We start from the raw sequence: 20,748 nt of genomic DNA, 5'->3' as shown, positions 1-20,748 counted from the left end.
TGTATGCTATCAGGGATGTGGGTAATATGGACACTATCAGGGATGTGGGTAATATGGACTGTATGCTATCAGGGATGTGGGTAATATGGACTGTATGCTATCAGGGATGTGGGTAATATGGACTGTATACTATCAGGGATGTGGGTAATATGAACTGTATACTATCTGGGATGTGGGTAATATGGACTGTATGGTATCAGGGATGTGGGTAATATGGACTGTATGCTATCAGGGATGTGGGTAATATGGACACTATCAGGGATGTGGGTAATATGGACTGTATACTATCAGGGATGTGGGTAATATGGACCATATGCTATCAGGGATGTGGGTAATATGGACTGTATGCTATCAGGGATGTGGGTAATATGAACTGTATACTATCAGGGATGTGGGTAATATGGACTGTATACTATCAGGGATGTGGGTAATATGGACTGTATAATATCAAGGATGTGGGTAATATGGACTGTATACTATCAGGGATGTGGGTAATATGGACTGTATGCTATCAGGGATGTGGGTAATATGGACACTATCAGGAATGTGGGTAATATGGACACTATCAGGGATGTTGGTAATATGGACACTATCAGGGATGTGGGTAATATGGACACTATCAGGGATGTGGGTAATATGGACACTATCAGGGATGTGGGTAATATGGCTGATATGCTGTCAAAAGCATGCAGATGATGAAATATCTAGACTTGCAAGTTAACCAATTTAATCTAAGTTATCTCCCTTGTTCTTGGAATAGAATAAAACTGCCTATGTATATATATATATATATATATGTATTTCGTCATCTTCCTGAATCTAATTGCCTGATGAATATGTTTATAATTAAGTGAGCCCCTTGGAACAACCACATTAATATGCAGAAGACATTATAGTGATGAACACTTAGTCTACATATAGGAGATTCACTCACACAGTGGAAATCTGTACCATGTTAAGTTTGTACAAGCATTGACAGATGGTGATCCTATAATTAGCAATTAAATTTCATTTTATATTTCTGCGGTTTTAATCAAGGATTCATTATTGTTTATATTACTGATTTATTTACCCCTTGATAACCTGGTTACTCTCGGCATTTAAAATCATTCAAAATATGGAACAGTAACGTTTCTCTACAAGTTATTGATATTGAATACTTCAAAACTAACTGTTAGACATTTGAAGACCAAGATGATGATGTTTTCTTTACAATTAATACATTTTGTCTTCTATAGGAAAACAGTACTCTGACATAAGCTCCAGACTGGTGAGTAAAACATTGTTATGAAAATCGGTTTCCCCACATTTGCGACTGGATCAAGAGTTTCTATTAAATAGGTATCTGTATTATCGGTGTCGGGGTCCACTGTAAGGTTGTTTCACATTGTACATTCGAAAAACTACCTTTTCACTTTAAAAACCCAGTAATACTGCTGCATTCTCAAACTGTACAAAACACAGTATAACATATTTTTGACAGGTTTGACCTGGTCTACTTTGAAAAGCAACCGTGACCTTGACCTAACACAGTGTATCATCAGCTGAAATCTTTAAAGAATTGGCCTTCAGTAACAGCAACCTTGACCTTGACCTAACACAGTGTATCATCAGCTGAAATCTAAAGAATTGGCCTTCAGTAACAGCAACCTTGACCTAACACAGTGTATCATCAGCTGAAATCTAAAGAATTGGTCTTCAGTAACAGCAACCTTGACCTTGACCTAACACAGGGTATCATCAGCTGAAATCTTTTTAAAAAATTGGCCTTCAGTAACAGCCTTATATGAGGTATTTTGAAAGTATATTCTCAATTCAATATTAAGTTACAGTGATCTTGACCTTTTGAACTTTTTCAATTTCTACTGGTCATCTTTACATCACAGTTTATTGCCATGTCAAATCTCAGAAATATTGACTTTCTGGATTCGGAGAGATGATCTCTGCTGGTAGTAGACGGAAGGACAGATTATTTTAGGGCACCTGTATTTCTCAGGCTGTAATTTGTAATGAATGATGAGTGAGGTCTACTGAGACCTGAAACTATTGTATCAAATTAACAGTGACAATTCATAGTACTCAGTTACGTCTATAGGATACAATAAAAACCTAGAAAATACAACCTCTGCCATTACATTCATAGTACTCAGTTATGACATCTTTAGGATACAATAAAAACCTAGAAAATACAGCCTCTGCCATTACGTTAGTAGATGTTCAGTAGGTCTTCATATCCTGTACTTTGATACCACCAAGTTTACATGGTGATTGGGATATAGGGAAAAGCCTGAAGAAGCCCGAAGTTTTTGGGATGAATCCGGTCTGTTTTAAGAATGAACAAGAACCAACTTATCCCCAGCTTCCTACACTTGATTATCTTATTAAGTTCATCTATTAGACAACCAACATTAACCAGTGTATACATACCCCCTGTAGATTTGCCAGGTGTCGATGGTTTTGGTGTAGTTGATGTTATAGGGATAGGATAAGTACAGTTCAGCTCGTCTGTGTTGTCACCACAATCATTGACTCCGTTACAATACCAATCAGGATGGATACATCTACCATTCTGACATTTCTGTGTGGAGGGACACTCTGAAAATGACAAGACATAGTGTAGCATTGAAAAAAAAGTCTGTTATCCCTGTAGATTCTGAATCTTCAACAATCACACAGAATACCTACTGTAAGTTGTGTAGTTGACTTGGAGTTTGAAGGTGGAGTTGTCCGCCAGCAGAGATTTCTTACTGGTATGTCTGTACAGGATCAGTACATAGGGACCTCGTGTCAACATTTTCAGAGACTGACCCTTAGTCATGTTGAACGGCAGGATTGCAGCATCCTGCGTCGCTCCATCAAATATAGTCACAATGTCCCTGAAAAACATCACCATTACTATGCTTAACCAAGGATTAATCATCGTAACCACTTCACTACTGATAGTGTAAATAACGGTTCCCTATGTCCAGTCTTTGTATGTGAATATACACAATTATTATGATATGTCTAACGACTTGATTTTTTAATATTCTCAGGGAAAATTATTTAAAGAGGCATCATTTCATGAAACAATGTTAAGATACAAATTAACTGATTGCAATACTTTTAATTCATTAAAGTTATAACAAGGTACCCATAGGGCCTGTATCGCTCACCTGAGTTATATAACCATACTAATAGGGAAGGATTTTAAAGGTTTGACCTCAGCCATTGCCCCATAGGGTCAGACCCTAGGTTTATCCCAAATGGAATTCTCCCATCCAATGCATGATTTAGTCAAAATATGTTTATCATGACTAAAAAAAGAAATATATTTAAGCTTTGTCTTCATTTCCCCTATTGGTACCACTCCGCTGCCCACTATTTACACAGTGTTGGTTTCCCTTCCCCTAAGGATGCTTCATACAAAATTTAGTGAAAATCCACTCAGTTGTACATGGCTTATAATGATTTGTACAAAAAAGTTGACTAACAGACAACAGACAAATATATGAAGATTTCGATTTTGTTTGAAGTTCTGATTTTCACTCTATGAAGATAAATCCCACAAGCAAGTTTAGATAAGAAATTGGACAGTCAAGTTGATGTTATGAACACAAACAATGACAAACAGAAGCAGTCAATTGAGCTACACTGTGTGGTATTACCAGTGATTGAGATTTTAGTTACTTACTGTGTGGTATTACCAGTGATTGAGACATTCAGGGATAAGATGTTTGAGTTGTTAGTTTTGTCTGTGTTGGGAGCTTTTATCAACCACACACACAAACGACTGATGTTAGCTGCAGGAGAGGCAACATCAATTTTCCCACTACTGTTGGCTGTAATTTCTCCACCACAGTCTGTCATCATAAATGAAAAAACATGGGCCATTAGAGACTGGTTATGCTCCTCGAATGGGACAAAATTTAAGTATGAAAAATAACAAAAGGCAATTACTCCTAAATTATGCACAAGAAAGTGACGGCTCTGGTGCCCTGAACCTCTCCTTGTTGATATCTATCTATCTATGAAATTTTATGTTGATACCTCTTATAATTTTTGTGTTATGCTCTGGACAAAATTATGATGGATGAACAGTGGACGGACAACAGATGGACAAAGTGGCAACTTTATGCTCTCCCTTCAGAAAGCATGAAAATTGAAATTTTGTAGAAAGGGCCACAACCCTTCAGATGATTACAAATCTTTCCAAAGAGATTTGGCAACATGAGTTCTAATGGACCTATATCACTACCAGTTCTGCACCTTAAAAAGAAGACTGTCTATAAAGCCAAAATCTGCAAACTTGAATGTCCAGTTCAAGTATGAATACCATGACCCAAATTCTCAAACCATTTGACTCCTTTGACCCTAAGAGTGGGTAAAAATCATTCATTTGAAAATTTATGGTAGCCCTTGGTGAGCTGATAACAGTGTTCTGGTAAGTTTGTAGTAGATAGTAAACCGAGAGTAAACTTCTGTGTACTTACCAAGATATGTGTAGGTGATTTTGAAGCCACGTCCCGTTGTCAGCACACCTGAAGTATTGGAACTGACACTGTTGAAGTCGAGGACCAGATTTGATTTGTTGGTGGTAGGCACCAAAAGGTCTACATCTGTATAGCCAGCTAGTGACATTTTCTTCTTTCCATCATCCACATTGAGACTGTGTCTAGGGTTCAGATTAAGACTCTGAACAGATACCAGGATATATGGTTTTTTGTTGGGGATGAAGGTCCACTTACAGCGAGCGTTGAGGGGATACTGGTTTGGAAACAGTGGGCTGCTCACACTCCCAGCTGGGAAATCAAGGGTACCTCCACATTCTACAACACAATCAAATTAATAACACTGAAAGTTGCATGTACAGTACTGAGGTGAGATAGTCCAGACCTTGCAGTTAGTAACACTTACAGTTAGGGTATTGAGGTGAGATAGTCCAGACCTTGCAGTTAGTAACACTTACAGTTAGAGTATTGAGGTGAGATAGTCCAGACCTTGCAGTTAGGAACACTTACAGTTGGAGCATTGAGGTGAGATAGTCCAGACCTTGCAGTTAGTAACACTTACAGTTAGAGTATTGAGGTGAGATAGTCCAGACCTTGCAGTTAGGAACACTTACAGTTGGAGCATTGAGGTGAGATAGTCCAGACCTTGCAGTTAGTAACACTTACAGTTAGAGTATTGAGGTGAGATAGTGCAGACCTTGCAGTTAGGAACACTTACAGTTGGAGCATTGAGGTGAGATAGTCCAGACCTTGCAGTTAGTAACACTTACAGTTAGAGTATTGAGGTGAGATAGTGCAGACCTTGCAGTTAGGAACACTTACAGTTGGAGCATTGAGGTGAGATAGTCCAGACCTTGCAGTTAGTAACACTTACAGTTAGGGTATTGAGGTGAGATAGTCCAGACCTTGCAGTTAGGAACACTTACAGTTGGAGCATTGAGGTGAGATAGTCCAGACCTTGCAGTTAGTAACACTTACAGTTAGAGTATTGAGGTGAGATAGTCCAGACCTTGCAGTTAGGAACACTTACAGTTGGAGCATTGAGGTGAGATAGTCCAGACCTTGCAGTTAGTAACACTTACAGTTAGGGTATTGAGGTGAGATAGTCCAGACCTTGCAGTTAGGAACACTTACAGTTGGAGCATTGAGGTGAGATAGTCCAGACCTTGCAGTTAGTAACACTTACAGTTAGAGTATTGAGGTGAGATAGTCCAGACCTTGCAGTTAGGAACACTTACAGTTGGAGCATTGAGGTGAGATAGTCCAGACCTTGCAGTTAGTAACACTTACAGTTAGGGTATTGAGGTGAGATAGTCCAGACCTTGCAGTTAGTAACACTTACAGTTAGAGTATTGAGGTGAGATAGTCCAGACCTTGCAGTTAGGAACACTTACAGTTGGAGCATTGAGGTGAGATAGTCCAGACCTTGCAGTTAGTAACACTTACAGTTAGAGTATTGAGGTGAGATAGTGCAGACCTTGCAGTTAGTAACACTTACAGTTAGAGTATTGAGGTGAGATAGTGCAGACCTTGCAGTTAGTAACACTTACAGTTAGAGTATTGAGGTGAGATAGTCCAGACCTTGCAGTTAGTAACACTTACAGTTAGAGTATTGAGGTGAGATAGTGCAGACCTTGCAGTTAGGAACACTTACAGTTGGAGCATTGAGGTGAAATTGACTATACCTTAATGTTCATCAAAATCTTCCAAAACTTTAACTTGACATAAGACTTGATAACCAAGATTTCAATAAATATTTATATAATTTGATCAAATATGTAGGTTTTGTCCGAGAAATGCCAATGAAATAAATCTATAATATGATTGTGTGAATATGAACTAAATCTGTTGTGAGGTTCATGAGATATCTTGCACACAAGCTTTGTGCTATGGATGGATGGACAGATGGATGTTTGAATGGACAGATGGATGGATGGACAGACCCTACAGTACATGGGTCACATGGACACATGTTATTATAGACTTACTGGCCATGCTAGTCTGGTAGGAGGCAGTTACAGTAGCAGTAGTGTTACCCTTACAGCTGCCCTTAGGACTGTTGAGGATCAATCTATAAATACACATCATCAAAACATCATTAAATATGTGATTTTTATTGGAGTTTCTGGAATATGTGCTGTTGATTAATAATAAATATTTTCTTCAGATTAGTTAACACATGAAGAATACAGAGTTATATTGCCCGGTGAAATAATCAAATGGTCTATGCAGAAAGTGTTCACTAGGATGTGAAAGTGTGAAATATGACATTTCTCTCACACTGCACAGGTGTGATTCTGTGTAAGAAATGTCTTCACACATTCTCTCCTAAAGCGTCCTAAATGTAAGGAGGTGTCACTACCACATCACAATGGAATATAGACATCAATTTTGACACAAGATTCATGGGCCAATTAAGATGGTACCATGTCTACAGATCATGACAAAATTATTGTTTGAATACAATCAGGGAGCATGGGGGAAATATACAGAATCCTCTATGTGTTTTATCACATAACTACTCTCTTATCAGCGTAGTAACACCCATAAAATAATTTTTGTTTGTCATTTCAAATGAGTAACAATCCAGATCGGTCTAATCAAATAAGATGTTTATAAAAATATCTAAGTCATGTGATAAACAGAATCTCTTACATTTCTTCAAATTTGTTTTATTTTACTTTACCAAACATGTTGTGAAATGAACAGTTCTAAAACTTGTTTTATTTTCTCATGAATAGAAAATCATGTCAGATTCTCTTTATCGTGACTCAGTGATGTTAGGTATATTGGTAGGTCTCGTGCTGAACCTAGAAATATATAACACTTTCATTGCAATATCATCAGATGATGGGCTAAAAGTATCAGTTCACAGAAAAAAAGGACAAACATGGAAGCCCTCCATCCCAGTATGCTATGGGCCTAATGTCAGTATTTTGTTTATGAGAAGAAAATGATGTACCTGGAACTGAGAGTGAAATAACATACCTGAAGCCCTTCTGACTTTGGGAGTAGATGACAGGAACCACTGTTAACTGGTTCTTCATAGTCAGAGTAATGATAGGTGATGTAACGGCTTTTGTCAATCCTTCGTACAGAGAAAGGGAGTCGTTTTGACACAGTGTCACATGACCCATGGTGAAATCCAGCAACCCTAGCACAAAGACAGCTTATGAAATCCAACAAAAATGAAGACTCATTCAACAGCACTTTCCACCATAACTATTAATATTCATCACTTGATCCATAATCAGAAGCATTTTGAAAATACTCTTTTTAACATTATCACTCATTATCACTATCGTTGAACTCCTCGGACAATTTGAACAGCTGTTTGATGGCCTGTATTACTAAACTTCCATGAATGAATGTAATCCTTGATGCTGATGACCTTTATACTCTAGAGGTCATAGGTTAATCCTCTACTTACAAGCAGTGCTTTGGGGCTTGATAGACCAGGTACAAAGCGAGCCACTTCTGCCAATCATACTGTAAGTTCCATAAGGTCTTGTAGACAAGTCATCACAGTCTGAAAGTTTAAAACTTTGAAATAATTTGTAATATATCCTACATTCTAAAATAATGGTTATTTAACACATTTTCGATTGGATAATTTTCATGATTTGGAAAGTGGGTGGAGCTTTAAATCATCAATGGTTCAAAGGAGTGTTTTGAATGGCTGAGAACCAGAAAGTGATTGTTTGGATCAAAACTGTGCAATGCTTGAATCTTCTTGATATTGCACTAATTACATCACCTTTCGGTTCAAATTATTTTAGAATGGGGATGGTATGCTTGTTTTTAAGCATACAAAGAAAATCAGATCATGAATTTTGTTGTTTTAACACTCATACAATCGTATGATTTACCTGGTACGGCTAGATTATAGGTGGCTGTGAAAGTCTCCACACCAATAAAGTTGTAAGCCTTTATAAGGATATTTTGTCCACTCCCTATTACAGTATAGAAGTCTGATGTCTTTCTGTAAAATTAAGGTTAATCACTACAAGACAAATTTAAACATGATGAGATGTATCCCAGATGTACTGTCAGTAAATGATTGTGTTCTTGTTAAATTTACACTGCTGACAGTCTGTAGAGAAAGTTAAACATACATGAATGATGGATTAATCTGAACAACCACTGGAAAACGACAGTATTTCCCAAGTGATATGATTTCCCCTCTAAATAAAAACGAATTCCATATCAAAACAAAATTACTGAAAACAGGAAAATTTCCCAAACAGAGCTAATTAGTATCGTATATTTCACTAATTTATTTTCAGATCAAGCCATCATGAAAAAAAAAATCAATCTAACCTCAACCTTGTCATATTTCATTCTCATGATCTTCATTTATGACATATTTTAATCCTATCCTCTTCAGAACCCAGTCTGAAATTATTCTAATATTCAAAAAAGGCAAAAAATTCACCCTTTTTCCACAATAGGTATAGTATTCCCAAAAGTCTAGATTTACCCATGTTAAATTATATTGATCACACTGGGATCTTTATCTCTCCATTGAATGGGTTATTATTTAACTTGAACATAGTTATTTCCCTTTAATGGGTGTATTACTTTCTTGAACACAGTTATCTCCCTTGATGGGGTGTATTACTTATTTGAACACGGTTATCTCCCTTGAAGGGGTGTATTACTTACTTGAACAGTTATCTATCTTGAAGGGGTGTATTACTTACTTACACAGTTATCTCCCTTGAAGGGGTGTAATACTTACTTGAACATGGTTATCTCCCTTGAAGGGGTGTATTACTTACTTGAAGGGGTGTATTACTTACTTGAAGGGTGTATTACTTACTTGAACACTGCTAACTCTTTGGATGGGGAACTGTCATCATATACTTCAAGTGTTGCCTTATTCAGAGTTCCCTTTACAAATGTCACCTTGGCCTGAAATAGAAATAGATTTTCAAATGAATACACCAGATGATAACCTCGATGTTTTGCAATGGGTTAATTTCAATGTGATGTGACCTATACTTTTTAAAACAACATCATGTATGGTTAGAACTTGTGTAAACATTGACTTAAGAGACAAACTTCCGGACCTGATGATGCTGCAATATCATATCATATTAATCACCATATAGGCTATCTCATATTTATTGAAAGCCATTTTGATTTGGGATTCAGATCTGCACGAATGGCATTCCAGTTTATTACAAGTATACTTTAGTGTACTAATGCCTAACAATACCTGTCAGTCTTTCTTCTATCTGTAATGTTGATGAATTTATGCTCAAATTAAAACTAATTAAAAATTTAAGGGTCCAGGGTACCAGAAGAGTATATTTATTACAATCTATCTACTGGTTTCGCCCGAACAAGTGGACTTCTTCAGGACTTCTGGTACCCAGGACTTGTTGCGATTGAATATTACCCTTTAGTTACCACTATTTCTCAATCGCCCTGCATACCTGGAGGTATCTGAGCTAGTGACCACAGAACCTAGAAACGCTACGAAAAGAACAGTGTTGGCTCTATACCCCTACGGATAACTTAAAATTTGATTTTAGTGTCTGACTTTGAAACTGAGTGTCCAGAATATCTGGTACACTGTATTTATAAAATGAAATGCACACTGAAAACATACAATGTTATACAGGAAATATCACAGGACAGTGGTATCCTATATAATAATTAATCCTGTGTTTTATCACATTTAACGAAATTGACATGATATCTTAACACATAACAAACATCTTGTAAACCCTGATTTATCTGTGTAAAATTGAATTATCATGAAGGAAGAAGCCATACATTGATAGTTACTGCTATGATATACAGGAAAATCTATCACAAGAAATATACATATTACTTCATAATTACAATATATAAGACTTTACACAGTACACTAAGCAGTTAAATACACATCACCAGATACCGACACACTGCTGTTGTCTGTACATCAATTCTTCTGAGATTTTGTATAAAATGTCAGAAATAAGAAGTGTACAATATAGATATGACTTTAAGCTTTAAGAAGAGTCCATTTGCAGAACAATCAGAGTCACAATTTTTGAAAACTGAGAAAAACCCATTTTAATTTTCAAAACGCTCTGTGATTATTGCGCAATATATTCGACATCTTTCAACATAATCAGTCAAAGGTTTCCTTATGAAAGGGTAGTAATATGTATAATCATTCGATATAGAATTATAATAATAATTTTTTTGTTACTTTTTTCATGCATGGTATGGATCTTGATCTTTTTTCCATTGTAATGTTTTTCGGTTAACATGTTGGATCTTGATCATTTGAACACAAGAAATTATGTAGACTACATGGTATGAGCTATCAGATGGTGAGCTTAGTTGAATTTTTCAAAAATGTGAGTCTGATCATTCAGCAAACTAGCTCTTCTATTATCTAAACCTAATTTAACACTATTAAAATGTATTTGTTATCTAAAGCAACGGACTTTAAAATATGCTTTTTTGATCCAAATTTTAATTTCATGAAATATCAACATGTGCACCATGAAATGTTCTAAAAAAAAGATCAATACATTTATTTAATTATTTTACACAAAATGTATGCCTGTTCTGAGCCACAATCTTGCTGGTGACTTCTACATCATTATAATAGCTGACCCTCACACATAGACCTGGGCTAATTACCTGTACAGGTAAGCTGTAACAATGATTACCTACACAATGTAAGAAGGTGATTATGATAATTATCACCTGGTCAAGGTAAATCAGTTCAATTAAGACTCTTACCTGCAAAAGTCTAATTAAAGAGATCAAAGGACAAACAGGTACATGTATACCCTAATGAAGGAGATCAAAGGTCAAAGGTCCTCACTTCATGTTCAAACTATCAAAGGTTCTCAACTTGATGTTTGATCCCCTCACATCAAAGTGAGTACAAGTAGAGGCTTTCAGGTATATATTGTACTATGGAGGAGGAGAGCAACATAAGTGCTGCTGACCCCTAAAGGATCAACAGTTGTTCTAGATTTGTCCTGATAAAACACATTAGATCTAACTTCTGATTAACAAGGATGACTTCCATGACTAATACCCTTATGTTTGACAGAGAGGACCTGTCTACTGGTGATATCCTCACGATAGCCTCGAAACTCCGCACTATGTTACTTTACCATGATCGCTCTCTCAAACAGATCACTCTCATAGGTAAATACACCTTCACTACACAATCAAATTTCCATTTTACATGACTTAGGTAGAAATGTCTGATAATATAGTTAGATATAAAATTGTTTTTTTGTCTTACAGAAAACTACATGACTCGGCTAACCCAACAGGCACTCATCTACGTACAACAAGGACGTAAAGGTCAGGCACTAAGGATCCTCACACGTAAGGCGGTGGCTTTAGGGATCAAGTACTTGTATCGTCTCTACCGTCTCCGCAAGTGGCACCAAGTGCAACAGTTTGTGAGAACCATTACGTACACCCTTCAGAGTGAGGCTCCACCGATCCTATCCCTGGCAGATTACTCCAGCCTCGCCGACTCAGATACAGACCAGACCAGGATCATCTCTCAGACACTCACTGTTGTCCATTGTAACTACTATAGATATGACTAATGTTTCCAAACCAACCACATTAGGGATGACAAGTGTTTCCACAGCAACCCTATCAGGGATGACTAGTTTTTCCAAAGAAATCCCCTCAGGGATGACTAGTGTCTCCACAGCAACCACATCAGGGATGACAAGTGTTTCCACAGCAACCCCATCAGGGATGACTAATGTTTCCACATCAACCCTCTCAGGGATGGCTTGGTCTCTCCACAGCAACCCCTTCAGGGGTGATTAGTGTCTCCACAGCAACCCCTTCAGGGATGATTAGTGTCTCCACAGTAACCACTTCAGGGATGATTAGTGTCTCCACAGCAACCACATCAGGGATGACAAGTGTTTCCACAGCAACCCCATCAGGGATGACTAATGTTTCCACATCAACCCTCTCAGGGATGGCTTGGTCTCTCCACAGCAACCCCTTCAGGGATGATTAGTGTCTCCAAAGCAACCCCTTCAGGGATGATTAGTGTCTCCACAGTAACCACTTCAGGGATGATTAGTGTCTCCAAAGCAACCCCTTCAGGGATGATTAGTGTCTCCACAGTAACCACTTCAGGGATGATTAGTGTCTCCAAAGCAACCCCTTCAGGGATGATTAGTGTCTCCACAGCAACCCCTTCAGGGATGATTAGTGTCTCCACAGTAACCACTTCAGGGATGATTAGTGTCTCCACAGCAACCCCTTCAGGGATGATTAGTGTCTCCACAGTAACCACTTCAGGGATGATTAGTCTCTCCACAGCAACCCCTTCAGGGGTGATTAGTGTCTCCACAGTAACCACTTCAGGGATGATTAGTGTCTCCACAGCAACCCCTTCAGGGATGATTAGTGTCTACACAGTAACCACTTCAGGGATGTTTAGTGTCTCCACAGTAACCACTTCAGGGATGATTAGTGTCTCCACAGTAACCACTTCAGGGGTGATTAGTGTCTCCACAGTAAACACTTCAGGGATGATTAGTGTCTCCACAGCAACCCCTTCAGGGATGATTAGTGTCTCCACAGCAACCCCTTCAGGGGTGATTAGTGTTTCTATAGAAACCACTTCAGGGATGACTATATTTCCCAGAAAAATCACTTAAAGAGAGACTAGTGTTTCTATAGCAACCATATCAGTAATGACATGTGTCTACAGAAACCACCAGCAGTGATGAATATTGTTCCTATGAAAGCCACAGTAGCGATGACTTGTGTTTCTATAGTAACCACAGCCAAGATGACTTGTCATGGCAACTAATACGGGAACCAGTCCCTAGCAACATAACATATTTCAAAACATCTGACAGCATATCTGGGGAATCTGTCACCAGTCAGGATTGAAGGAATAGCTTTTGCTTATGATAATATTTCAAGAGAAAAAATATGCTGCATGTCATCAATGGACTGCTGAGGTTTGACTGGTAGTGCTCCTGTAGTATAGATTTATGTTTAAATCCTGTAGTGCTTGAAATAAACATGTTTTATCAGGATGATGTCTTATATTTTTTCACAATAACATGAGATCACCATTGTATGGTCTTCATCAGTTCCTATCAAGTTGCATCTTCTTCACTCTTTTCACTGTTCCTGCTCTAAATTTCACTGAATACGAAATTCTTCCGTGAAGTATTTCATAGTAATCTCTATTTGCCTTATACCTAATGGGTCAATGTCATTTATCTGAACAAACTTTGTAACCCTTCATCTAACCATGCCACTGACCAAATATCACTACCCTTGTTCCAATTGTTAATGAGATCTGATAAAGTTATTTGAACATTTTAACACACCTGTGTCATTGAAAGCTTGTCAAGGTCATTCAATTGAACAAACTTGGAAGCCATTAATACCCAGCATGCTACTGACCCATTATCAGTACCCTAGGCATTACCTAGAAGAAATCCTTCAAAAAGAAAAATTGATGTAAGTGAGCTAAGAAGACTAGAGTCCTAAAATTTTTCTTTAAAAGCCAAATATCACCAATTCTGTCTTTACGGTTTTCCCCTAATTGTTCTTACAATGTTTAAAATGAGTTATGCTAGGCCTAGTTCAAACATATGAACATGTATTTACAGACAATGAGGATGCTGGAAGATTCAATTTAAATCTAGGGTCATGCATGCACAAGAAGTATTCAGGAAATATTGGAAGCATATTCAGTATTTAGTAAAGTTCTGAAACTTCACAACCAGAAATGGAAAAGATTACAATCAGCTCGGCCAGTTTATAATACATGAATACAATAAAATTGTAGAAATTGAATTTCTTCAAATGAGTAAATATCAAATGTTCTAAAGTCCACATATACATGCCAATACAACACAGATGTTGTTATTTCAATGCTTTTACAAGGTACCTCAGCTGATAAGGTTGTACAAAGCTGTAAGGTGTATATGACACAGCTAGTAATTACCAGTGTTACACAAATATATAACATATAACTGAAAAGGGCACTTTAATTCTGTTATTGGTACAAAAGATGTTGGAACCATTATGTACCAAATATTTCTTAGTTTTTCATAGTTAAAAAAAATCTATATAGAATAACAATATTTTTCCAAGGTTGTCAATACAATAATGTATTTTTTGTTTCCTTGTATGAAAACTTGATATAGAAAAACAACAATTCAATGGACGGCCGTGTCTTATGTAACACTTAGTACTGATTTTAGCTTGTGTTTGATGAAGCCAAGGTGTGTGTGATCGTTACCATGTTGGTATTCTATAATAGCTCTAAGGACTAACTCACCTGTACAGGTAATTATCTACAACTAATTACACCTGGTTGATGATTTTTGTTGGTTCTACTTGTGTCTGTGTTGTTACAGTTGACTGGACTGGTCACTACCGTGTGATTATAGATTCAACGAAACACATCTACTAATGACCACCAGTAATGGAGGTATACCCAACAATTTAATTACATTTGTCCAGTGTTGACCAGAGGGACCTTTATGTACATCTGAGCCCACCCTTAGGGACCCAATCCCTCCCCCAGCTGTCACACATAGCAATTAAAAGTAAAAGTGTTTTTGTACTAATTAATCTGAGAAGTATATCTTATATCTGCACACACTTTCTACTTAGTATCTCTGACACAATTTCCTCAGGTAACAGCTTATAAAATTACTCTCTCAAGTACAAACACAACTGAGCATCCTGTGCTAAACAGTACTACAAAGTCTGATTATCTTCTTTAACACTGTCATCAATGGCCATGTACATCCCCTCCAAGCCTAGTAGCCAGATGGAAGTTTATGTTATCGCACAGAAACTTCGGGAGCTGATGTCTTGTCATGACAAAGCCACACATCAAATCAACTTACTGGGTAAGTTATCTCCCTTCCAAAGACACTCTCCCAATAGTTTGTCAGTTAAAACAAAATTATCAATCTTAGCATTATTGTGGCTATATTATTATTTGTCTGTATGGATGACATAATGAATTTGGAGAATGTGTAGAGTAAGGGTGTGAGGAGATGGTGTTAAGTAAGGTGTGGGGTGTCACGTAAGGTTTAGGGAGATGGGTGTAGAGAAAGGGTGTGGGGAGAATGTGTAGAGTAAAGGTGTGGGGAAATGGTGTAGAGTAAGGTTTGGTGAGATGGTGTAGAGTAAGGTTTGGTGGGATGGTGTAAAGTAAGGTTTGGTGGGAGAGTGTAGAGTAAGGTTTGCTGGGATGGTGTAGACTAAGGTTTGGGGAGATGGTGTAGAGTAAGATTTGGTGGGATGGTGTAGAGTAAGGTTTGGTGAAATGGTGTAGAGTAAGGTTTGGTTGGATGGTGTAGAGTAAGGTTTGGTGGGATGGTGTAGAGTAAGGTTTGGTGGGATAGTGTAGAGTAAGGTGGTGTAGAGTAAGGTTTGGTGAGATGGAGTAAAGTAAGGTTTGGTGGGAGAGTGTAGAGTAAGGTTTGGTGGGATGGTGTAGAGTAAGGTGTGGTGAAATGGTGTAGGGTAAGGTTTGGTGGGATGGTGTAGAGTAAGGTTTGGTGGGATGGTGTAGAGTAAGGTTTGGTGGGATGGTGTAGAGTAAGGTGGTGTAGAGTAAGGTTTGGTGAGATGGAGTAAAGTAAGGTTTGGTGGGAGAGTGTAGAGTAAGGTTTGGTGGGATGGTGTAGAGTAAAGTTTGGTGGGATGGTATAGAGTAAGGTGTGGGGAGATGGTATAGACTAAGGTTTGGAGGGATGGTGTAGAGTAAGGTGTGAGGAGATGATGTAGAGTAAAGTTTGGTGGGATGGTGTAGAGTAAGGTTTGGTGGGATGGTGTAGAGTAAGGTTTGGTGGGATGGTGTAGAGTAAGGTTTGGTGGGATGGTGTAGAGTAAGGTGGTGTAGAGTAAGATTTGGTGGGATGGTGTAGAGTTAGGTGTGGGGAGATGGTGTAGAGTAAGGTGTGGGGAGATGGTGTAGAGTAAGGTTTGGTGGGATGGTGTAGAGTAAGGTTTGGTGGGATGGTGTAGAGTAAGGTGGTGTAGAGTAAGATTTGGTGGGATGGTGTAGAGTTAGGTGTGGGGAGATGGTGTAGAGTAAGGTGTGGGGAGATGGTGTAGAGTAAGGTTTGGGGAGATGGTGTAGAGTAAGGTTTGGTGGGATGGTGTAGAGTTAGGTTTGGCGAGATGGTGTAGAGTAAGGTGGTGTAGAGTAAGATTTGGTGGGATGGTGTAGAGTAAGGTTTGGTGGGATGGTGTAGAGACAGATTTGGTGGGATGGTGTAGAGTAAGGTTTGGTGGGATGGTGTAGGGTAAGGTTTGGTGGGATGGTGTAGAGTAAGGTTTGGTGGGATGGTGTAGAGTAAGGTTTGGTTGGATGGTTTAGAGTAAGGTTTTGTCGGATAGTGTAGATGTACATGTATGCTATTCCACAAATACCATGGAATTTTAAGTTTCATTTGACCTATAACCCTGGAGTCTGACCTTTAACACTGGAGTCTGACCTTTAACACTGGAGAGTTGGTATTTGCTGATGCTTTTTAGAAATAATGAAAAAATAATGAAAACAACAAGTATCGATGATTACACAGTATGGTGGTAAGTGCAGTGGTAATACCTCTCAAGTCGGTGATTTCAGGTCAATTCCTTGATTGAATGTGAACATGTATTTGGTCAAATGTCTGACAACGTGGGTCTTCCCAAGGTACTACCACAGTATCACCTCTTGTTGTTCTTAAATCCGTTCCAACAAGAGTAATAAAAGTACACTATAAGATTGTTTCAAAATGTGGTAAAATACTGCATGATCTAGTGCAATCAGTAATGTATCATAGTCTTATCAAACATCAACTAATGACAGAGGTCTTTCCAGATTGTCGTATCCGAGAATGTATCTGCCGCCATCGTCGGACCTCTGCCTCTCCAGTTTGCTCCCAGATTCGTAAGCGTCTGGAGGAGCGTATCAGTATTTATGAGTGGATGCGTGATGCCTATGAAGAGTACCGTCATGTCAAGTGGGTCACCATCCAGCAAGTCATCTTTACCATATTCAATGGTGTCTACATCCCCCAAACCATCAACAGCATCATTTCCTTGGCAACGCATCGCCTGTACAGTGGCACAGACAATGACAGCGGCACAGACAGTGATGATGACGAGTTTGAGGAGATGGAGGTGCTGCCATCTCTAGACAGTTCCTTGGTGTCATTTCAGGAAAACAGATTTGTGTGATTTCAAACCAGTGCTGGGGACTAATTTTTGAGCAATGGTTGAGGGCCTTAGACCATTCACTATCTCCACCAAGTGTTTCAGAACCTTGAGTTATTCCATGCATGAGCCATAACTATCAGGATCCTTTACTATTCTTAAGAATTGATTTTATATTTGGACATTTGGGCTATAATAGATCACCATTCTTGTGCACTGACTATATGTCTCATGCATCTACAATTCTTGTGCACTGACTATATGTCTCATGCATCTACAATTCTTGTGCACTGACTATATGTCTCATGCATTTCCACCATTCTCCTGCCCTGACTATGTCTGAATATTAATATTTTTGCTACTGACAGGATGCATGCAATAGATATATATACTATTGACAGTCTGTTTGACATATATATTATTTTGTCAGGCTGGCTTTTTTTATCATACAGTATGTATTTATATATTATTATCGTATGCTTTTTATAAGATGACTGTTTCTGATATGGACAGGAAGGAAGTGAGGGTAAATTTTGTGAAGAAAATTTTTATGGTCAATTAATTAATCTATTGATAGTAACTGATGTAAAAGATTAGTGCTGTAATTCAATGTTGGGTAATGCCCTTGATACATAGTGCCTGTTCCATATAACACCCTGCAAATGTAGTGCCCTTGTATTTTCTACATAAAGCTACTTTTCAATATATTGTCTTCACTATGTTAGTGTCTTTTCTTAAACATTGTAGTAACTTGTCCATATAGTGTCCTCTCTATAAAGTGTCTTCACTATGTGTCTTTTTCATAAACATTGAAGTTAGTTGTCCATATAGTGTCCTCTCTATAAAGTGTCTTCACTATGTGTCTTTTTCATAAACATTGAAGTTAGTTGTCAATATAGTGTCCATTCTAAAAACAAAGTGTTTTCTGTTAAATGTGGTCATGATGCTTAATTGTTTTGATAATGTGATCATTCAAGATAGATCGTTTTCCTAACTTGCCATATTCACAGCCTGTATAAAAATGTAAAATAGGAGATTATTTATCAGATAAAGTCTCATACCAGAGATATGCTTGTAAGCTTGTGAAGTTTTATCAGAAAAAGTTTTCAGAATTTATTTCCTAGTGCTAAGTCTGTTCCTCAATAAAACTTCCTTGTTTTGCTGTCTGTTTTCATTGTGGTTTTGTTTCTTCACTGGATTTCTTGTCCCATGGACAAAGAGGGACATTTTAAAGGTTGGGTCTGCTCACTGCACATCATGTGACCTGTCGTACACTGTCAACCCAACTTGGATAAAGTACCAAGCGGTAAACACTCACCCTGCCATCAGGTACTGTGACTAGGAAGTATACCGAGGCATTGCCCTGGAAGTGAGAGGCATCTAAAGTCAGGTTGCCACTGCCACTGTAACGTCCAGCTCCCCCTCCTGCCACATAAAGGGAGATAACCCAGTAAGCGGTAGAAACAATACATGACGGTAGTAAATCCAATTAGCCTGATTACCATTGGAAGATTCTTTTGAAACTGAGTGAAAAGCACAACCAAGGATGTTATTCTATCAGAACTACGATTTCATTTCTGTTGTAGTGACTTAGCACAAATGAAGTATGTTTAGGTACGTGTATAGAACTACCAAGAAAATACTTCACATAAGGAACAGAAATAATTTCTAGGTTCTTTTATGGGTTATGTTCTGCTTGATACAGATTCCAATCTTTACAATGTTCACACATTTAAAAAAAAAATAAAAATGATGGAAAATGTACTAATATTGGTTGAATGCCCATACTTGTTCTACCTGTCACAATTATATATGTATTGGAAGCTGGTTTGAATTGTAGAGTCATCTCTTTCTTACCTTAATGTTTAACATCCAGATACATATCTAATAAAATGTTGTCTACCCTAATATTGTTAAACCTTTCTCTAATTAGTTATGTAGAATTGTCTACCCTAATATTGTTAAACCTTTCTCTAATTAGATATGTAGAATTGTCTACCCTAATATTGTTAAACCTTTCTCTAATTAGATATGTAGAATTGTCTACCCTAATATTGTTAAACCTTTCTCTAATTAGTTATGTAGAATTGTCTACCCTAATATTGTTAAACCTTTCTCTAATTAGATATGTAGAATTGTCTACCCTAATATTGTTAAACCTTTCTCTAATTAGATATGTAGAATTGTCTACCCTAATATTGTTAAACCTTTCTCTAATTAGTTATGTAGAATTGTCTACCCTAATATTGTTAAACCTTTCTCTAATTAGATATGTAGAATTGTCTACCCTAATATTGTTAAACCTTTCTCTAATTAGATATGTAGAATTGTCTACCATGATATTGTTAAACCTTTCTCTAATTAGATATAGAGTTGTCTACCCTAATATTGTTAAACCTTTCTCTAATTAGATATGTAGAATTGTCTACCATGATATTGTTAAACCTTTCTCTAATTAGATATAGAGTTGTCTACCCTAATATTGTTAAACCTTTCTCTAATTAGATATGTAGAATTGTCTACCCTAATATTGTTAAACCTTTCTCTAATTAGATATGTAGAATTGTCTACCATGATATTGTTAAACCTTTCTCTAATTAGATATAGAGTTGTCTACCCTAGTATTGTTAACCCTTTCTCTAATTAGATATGCGGAAATGTAGAGTAACATACCCTGGTATTACATGTCCTTTTTTCTAATTAGTAACATTGAGATATCTACCCTTGTAATACAGGTCATTTCTTTAATTAGTAACATTGAGATATCTACCCTTGTAATACAGGCCATTTCTCTAATTAGTAACATTGAGATATCTACCCTTGTAATACAGGTCATTTCTTTAATTAGTAACATTGAGATATCTACCCTTGTAATACAGGTCATTTCTCTAATTAGTAACATTGAGATATCTACCCTTGTAATACAGTTAATTAGTAACATTGAGATATCTACCCTTGTAATACAGGCCATTTCTCTAATTAGTAACATTGAGATATCTACCTTTGTAATAAAGGTAATTTCACTCATTAGAAATGTAGAGTTATCTACCCTTGTATTACAGGTCATTTC

General features: G+C 37.5%; 2 protein-coding genes across 3 annotated transcripts in view; one reads left to right on the top strand and one right to left on the bottom strand.

Annotated features, from left to right (window-relative positions):
• Positions 1-20,748, bottom strand: part of LOC132553157 (cubilin-like) — a 38,870-nt gene that overhangs the window by 5,944 nt on the left and 12,178 nt on the right. For both annotated transcript variants that reach the window (XM_060217378.1, XM_060217379.1), the window contains exons 9-18: positions 18,997-19,103; positions 9,313-9,404; positions 8,360-8,472; positions 7,921-8,019; positions 7,479-7,644; positions 6,479-6,561; positions 4,473-4,808; positions 3,674-3,842; positions 2,686-2,876; positions 2,428-2,595 (exon numbers count right to left, since the gene is read on the bottom strand). In XM_060217378.1, coding sequence (XP_060073361.1) covers positions 2,428-2,595; positions 2,686-2,876; positions 3,674-3,842; positions 4,473-4,808; positions 6,479-6,561; positions 7,479-7,644; positions 7,921-8,019; positions 8,360-8,472; positions 9,313-9,404; positions 18,997-19,103 — 1,524 coding nt within the window. The remainder of the gene's footprint in view (positions 1-2,427; positions 2,596-2,685; positions 2,877-3,673; positions 3,843-4,472; positions 4,809-6,478; positions 6,562-7,478; positions 7,645-7,920; positions 8,020-8,359; positions 8,473-9,312; positions 9,405-18,996; positions 19,104-20,748) is intronic.
• On the top strand, positions 11,522-12,070 carry LOC132553158 (uncharacterized). Its single transcript, XM_060217380.1, has 2 exons — positions 11,522-11,654; positions 11,757-12,070. The coding sequence occupies exons 1-2, from the start codon at positions 11,522-11,524 to the stop codon at positions 12,068-12,070; spliced, it is 447 nt and encodes a 148-aa protein (XP_060073363.1).

Source organism: Ylistrum balloti, unplaced genomic scaffold (assembly GCF_031769215.1).
Source record: "Ylistrum balloti isolate Yb309-2 unplaced genomic scaffold, AGI_CSIRO_Ybal_v1 Utg370298, whole genome shotgun sequence".
Taxonomy (NCBI): domain Eukaryota; kingdom Metazoa; phylum Mollusca; class Bivalvia; order Pectinida; family Pectinidae; genus Ylistrum; species Ylistrum balloti.
Note: the sequence above shows the minus strand (reverse complement) of the source record. Positions and strands in the feature narration are given on the sequence as shown.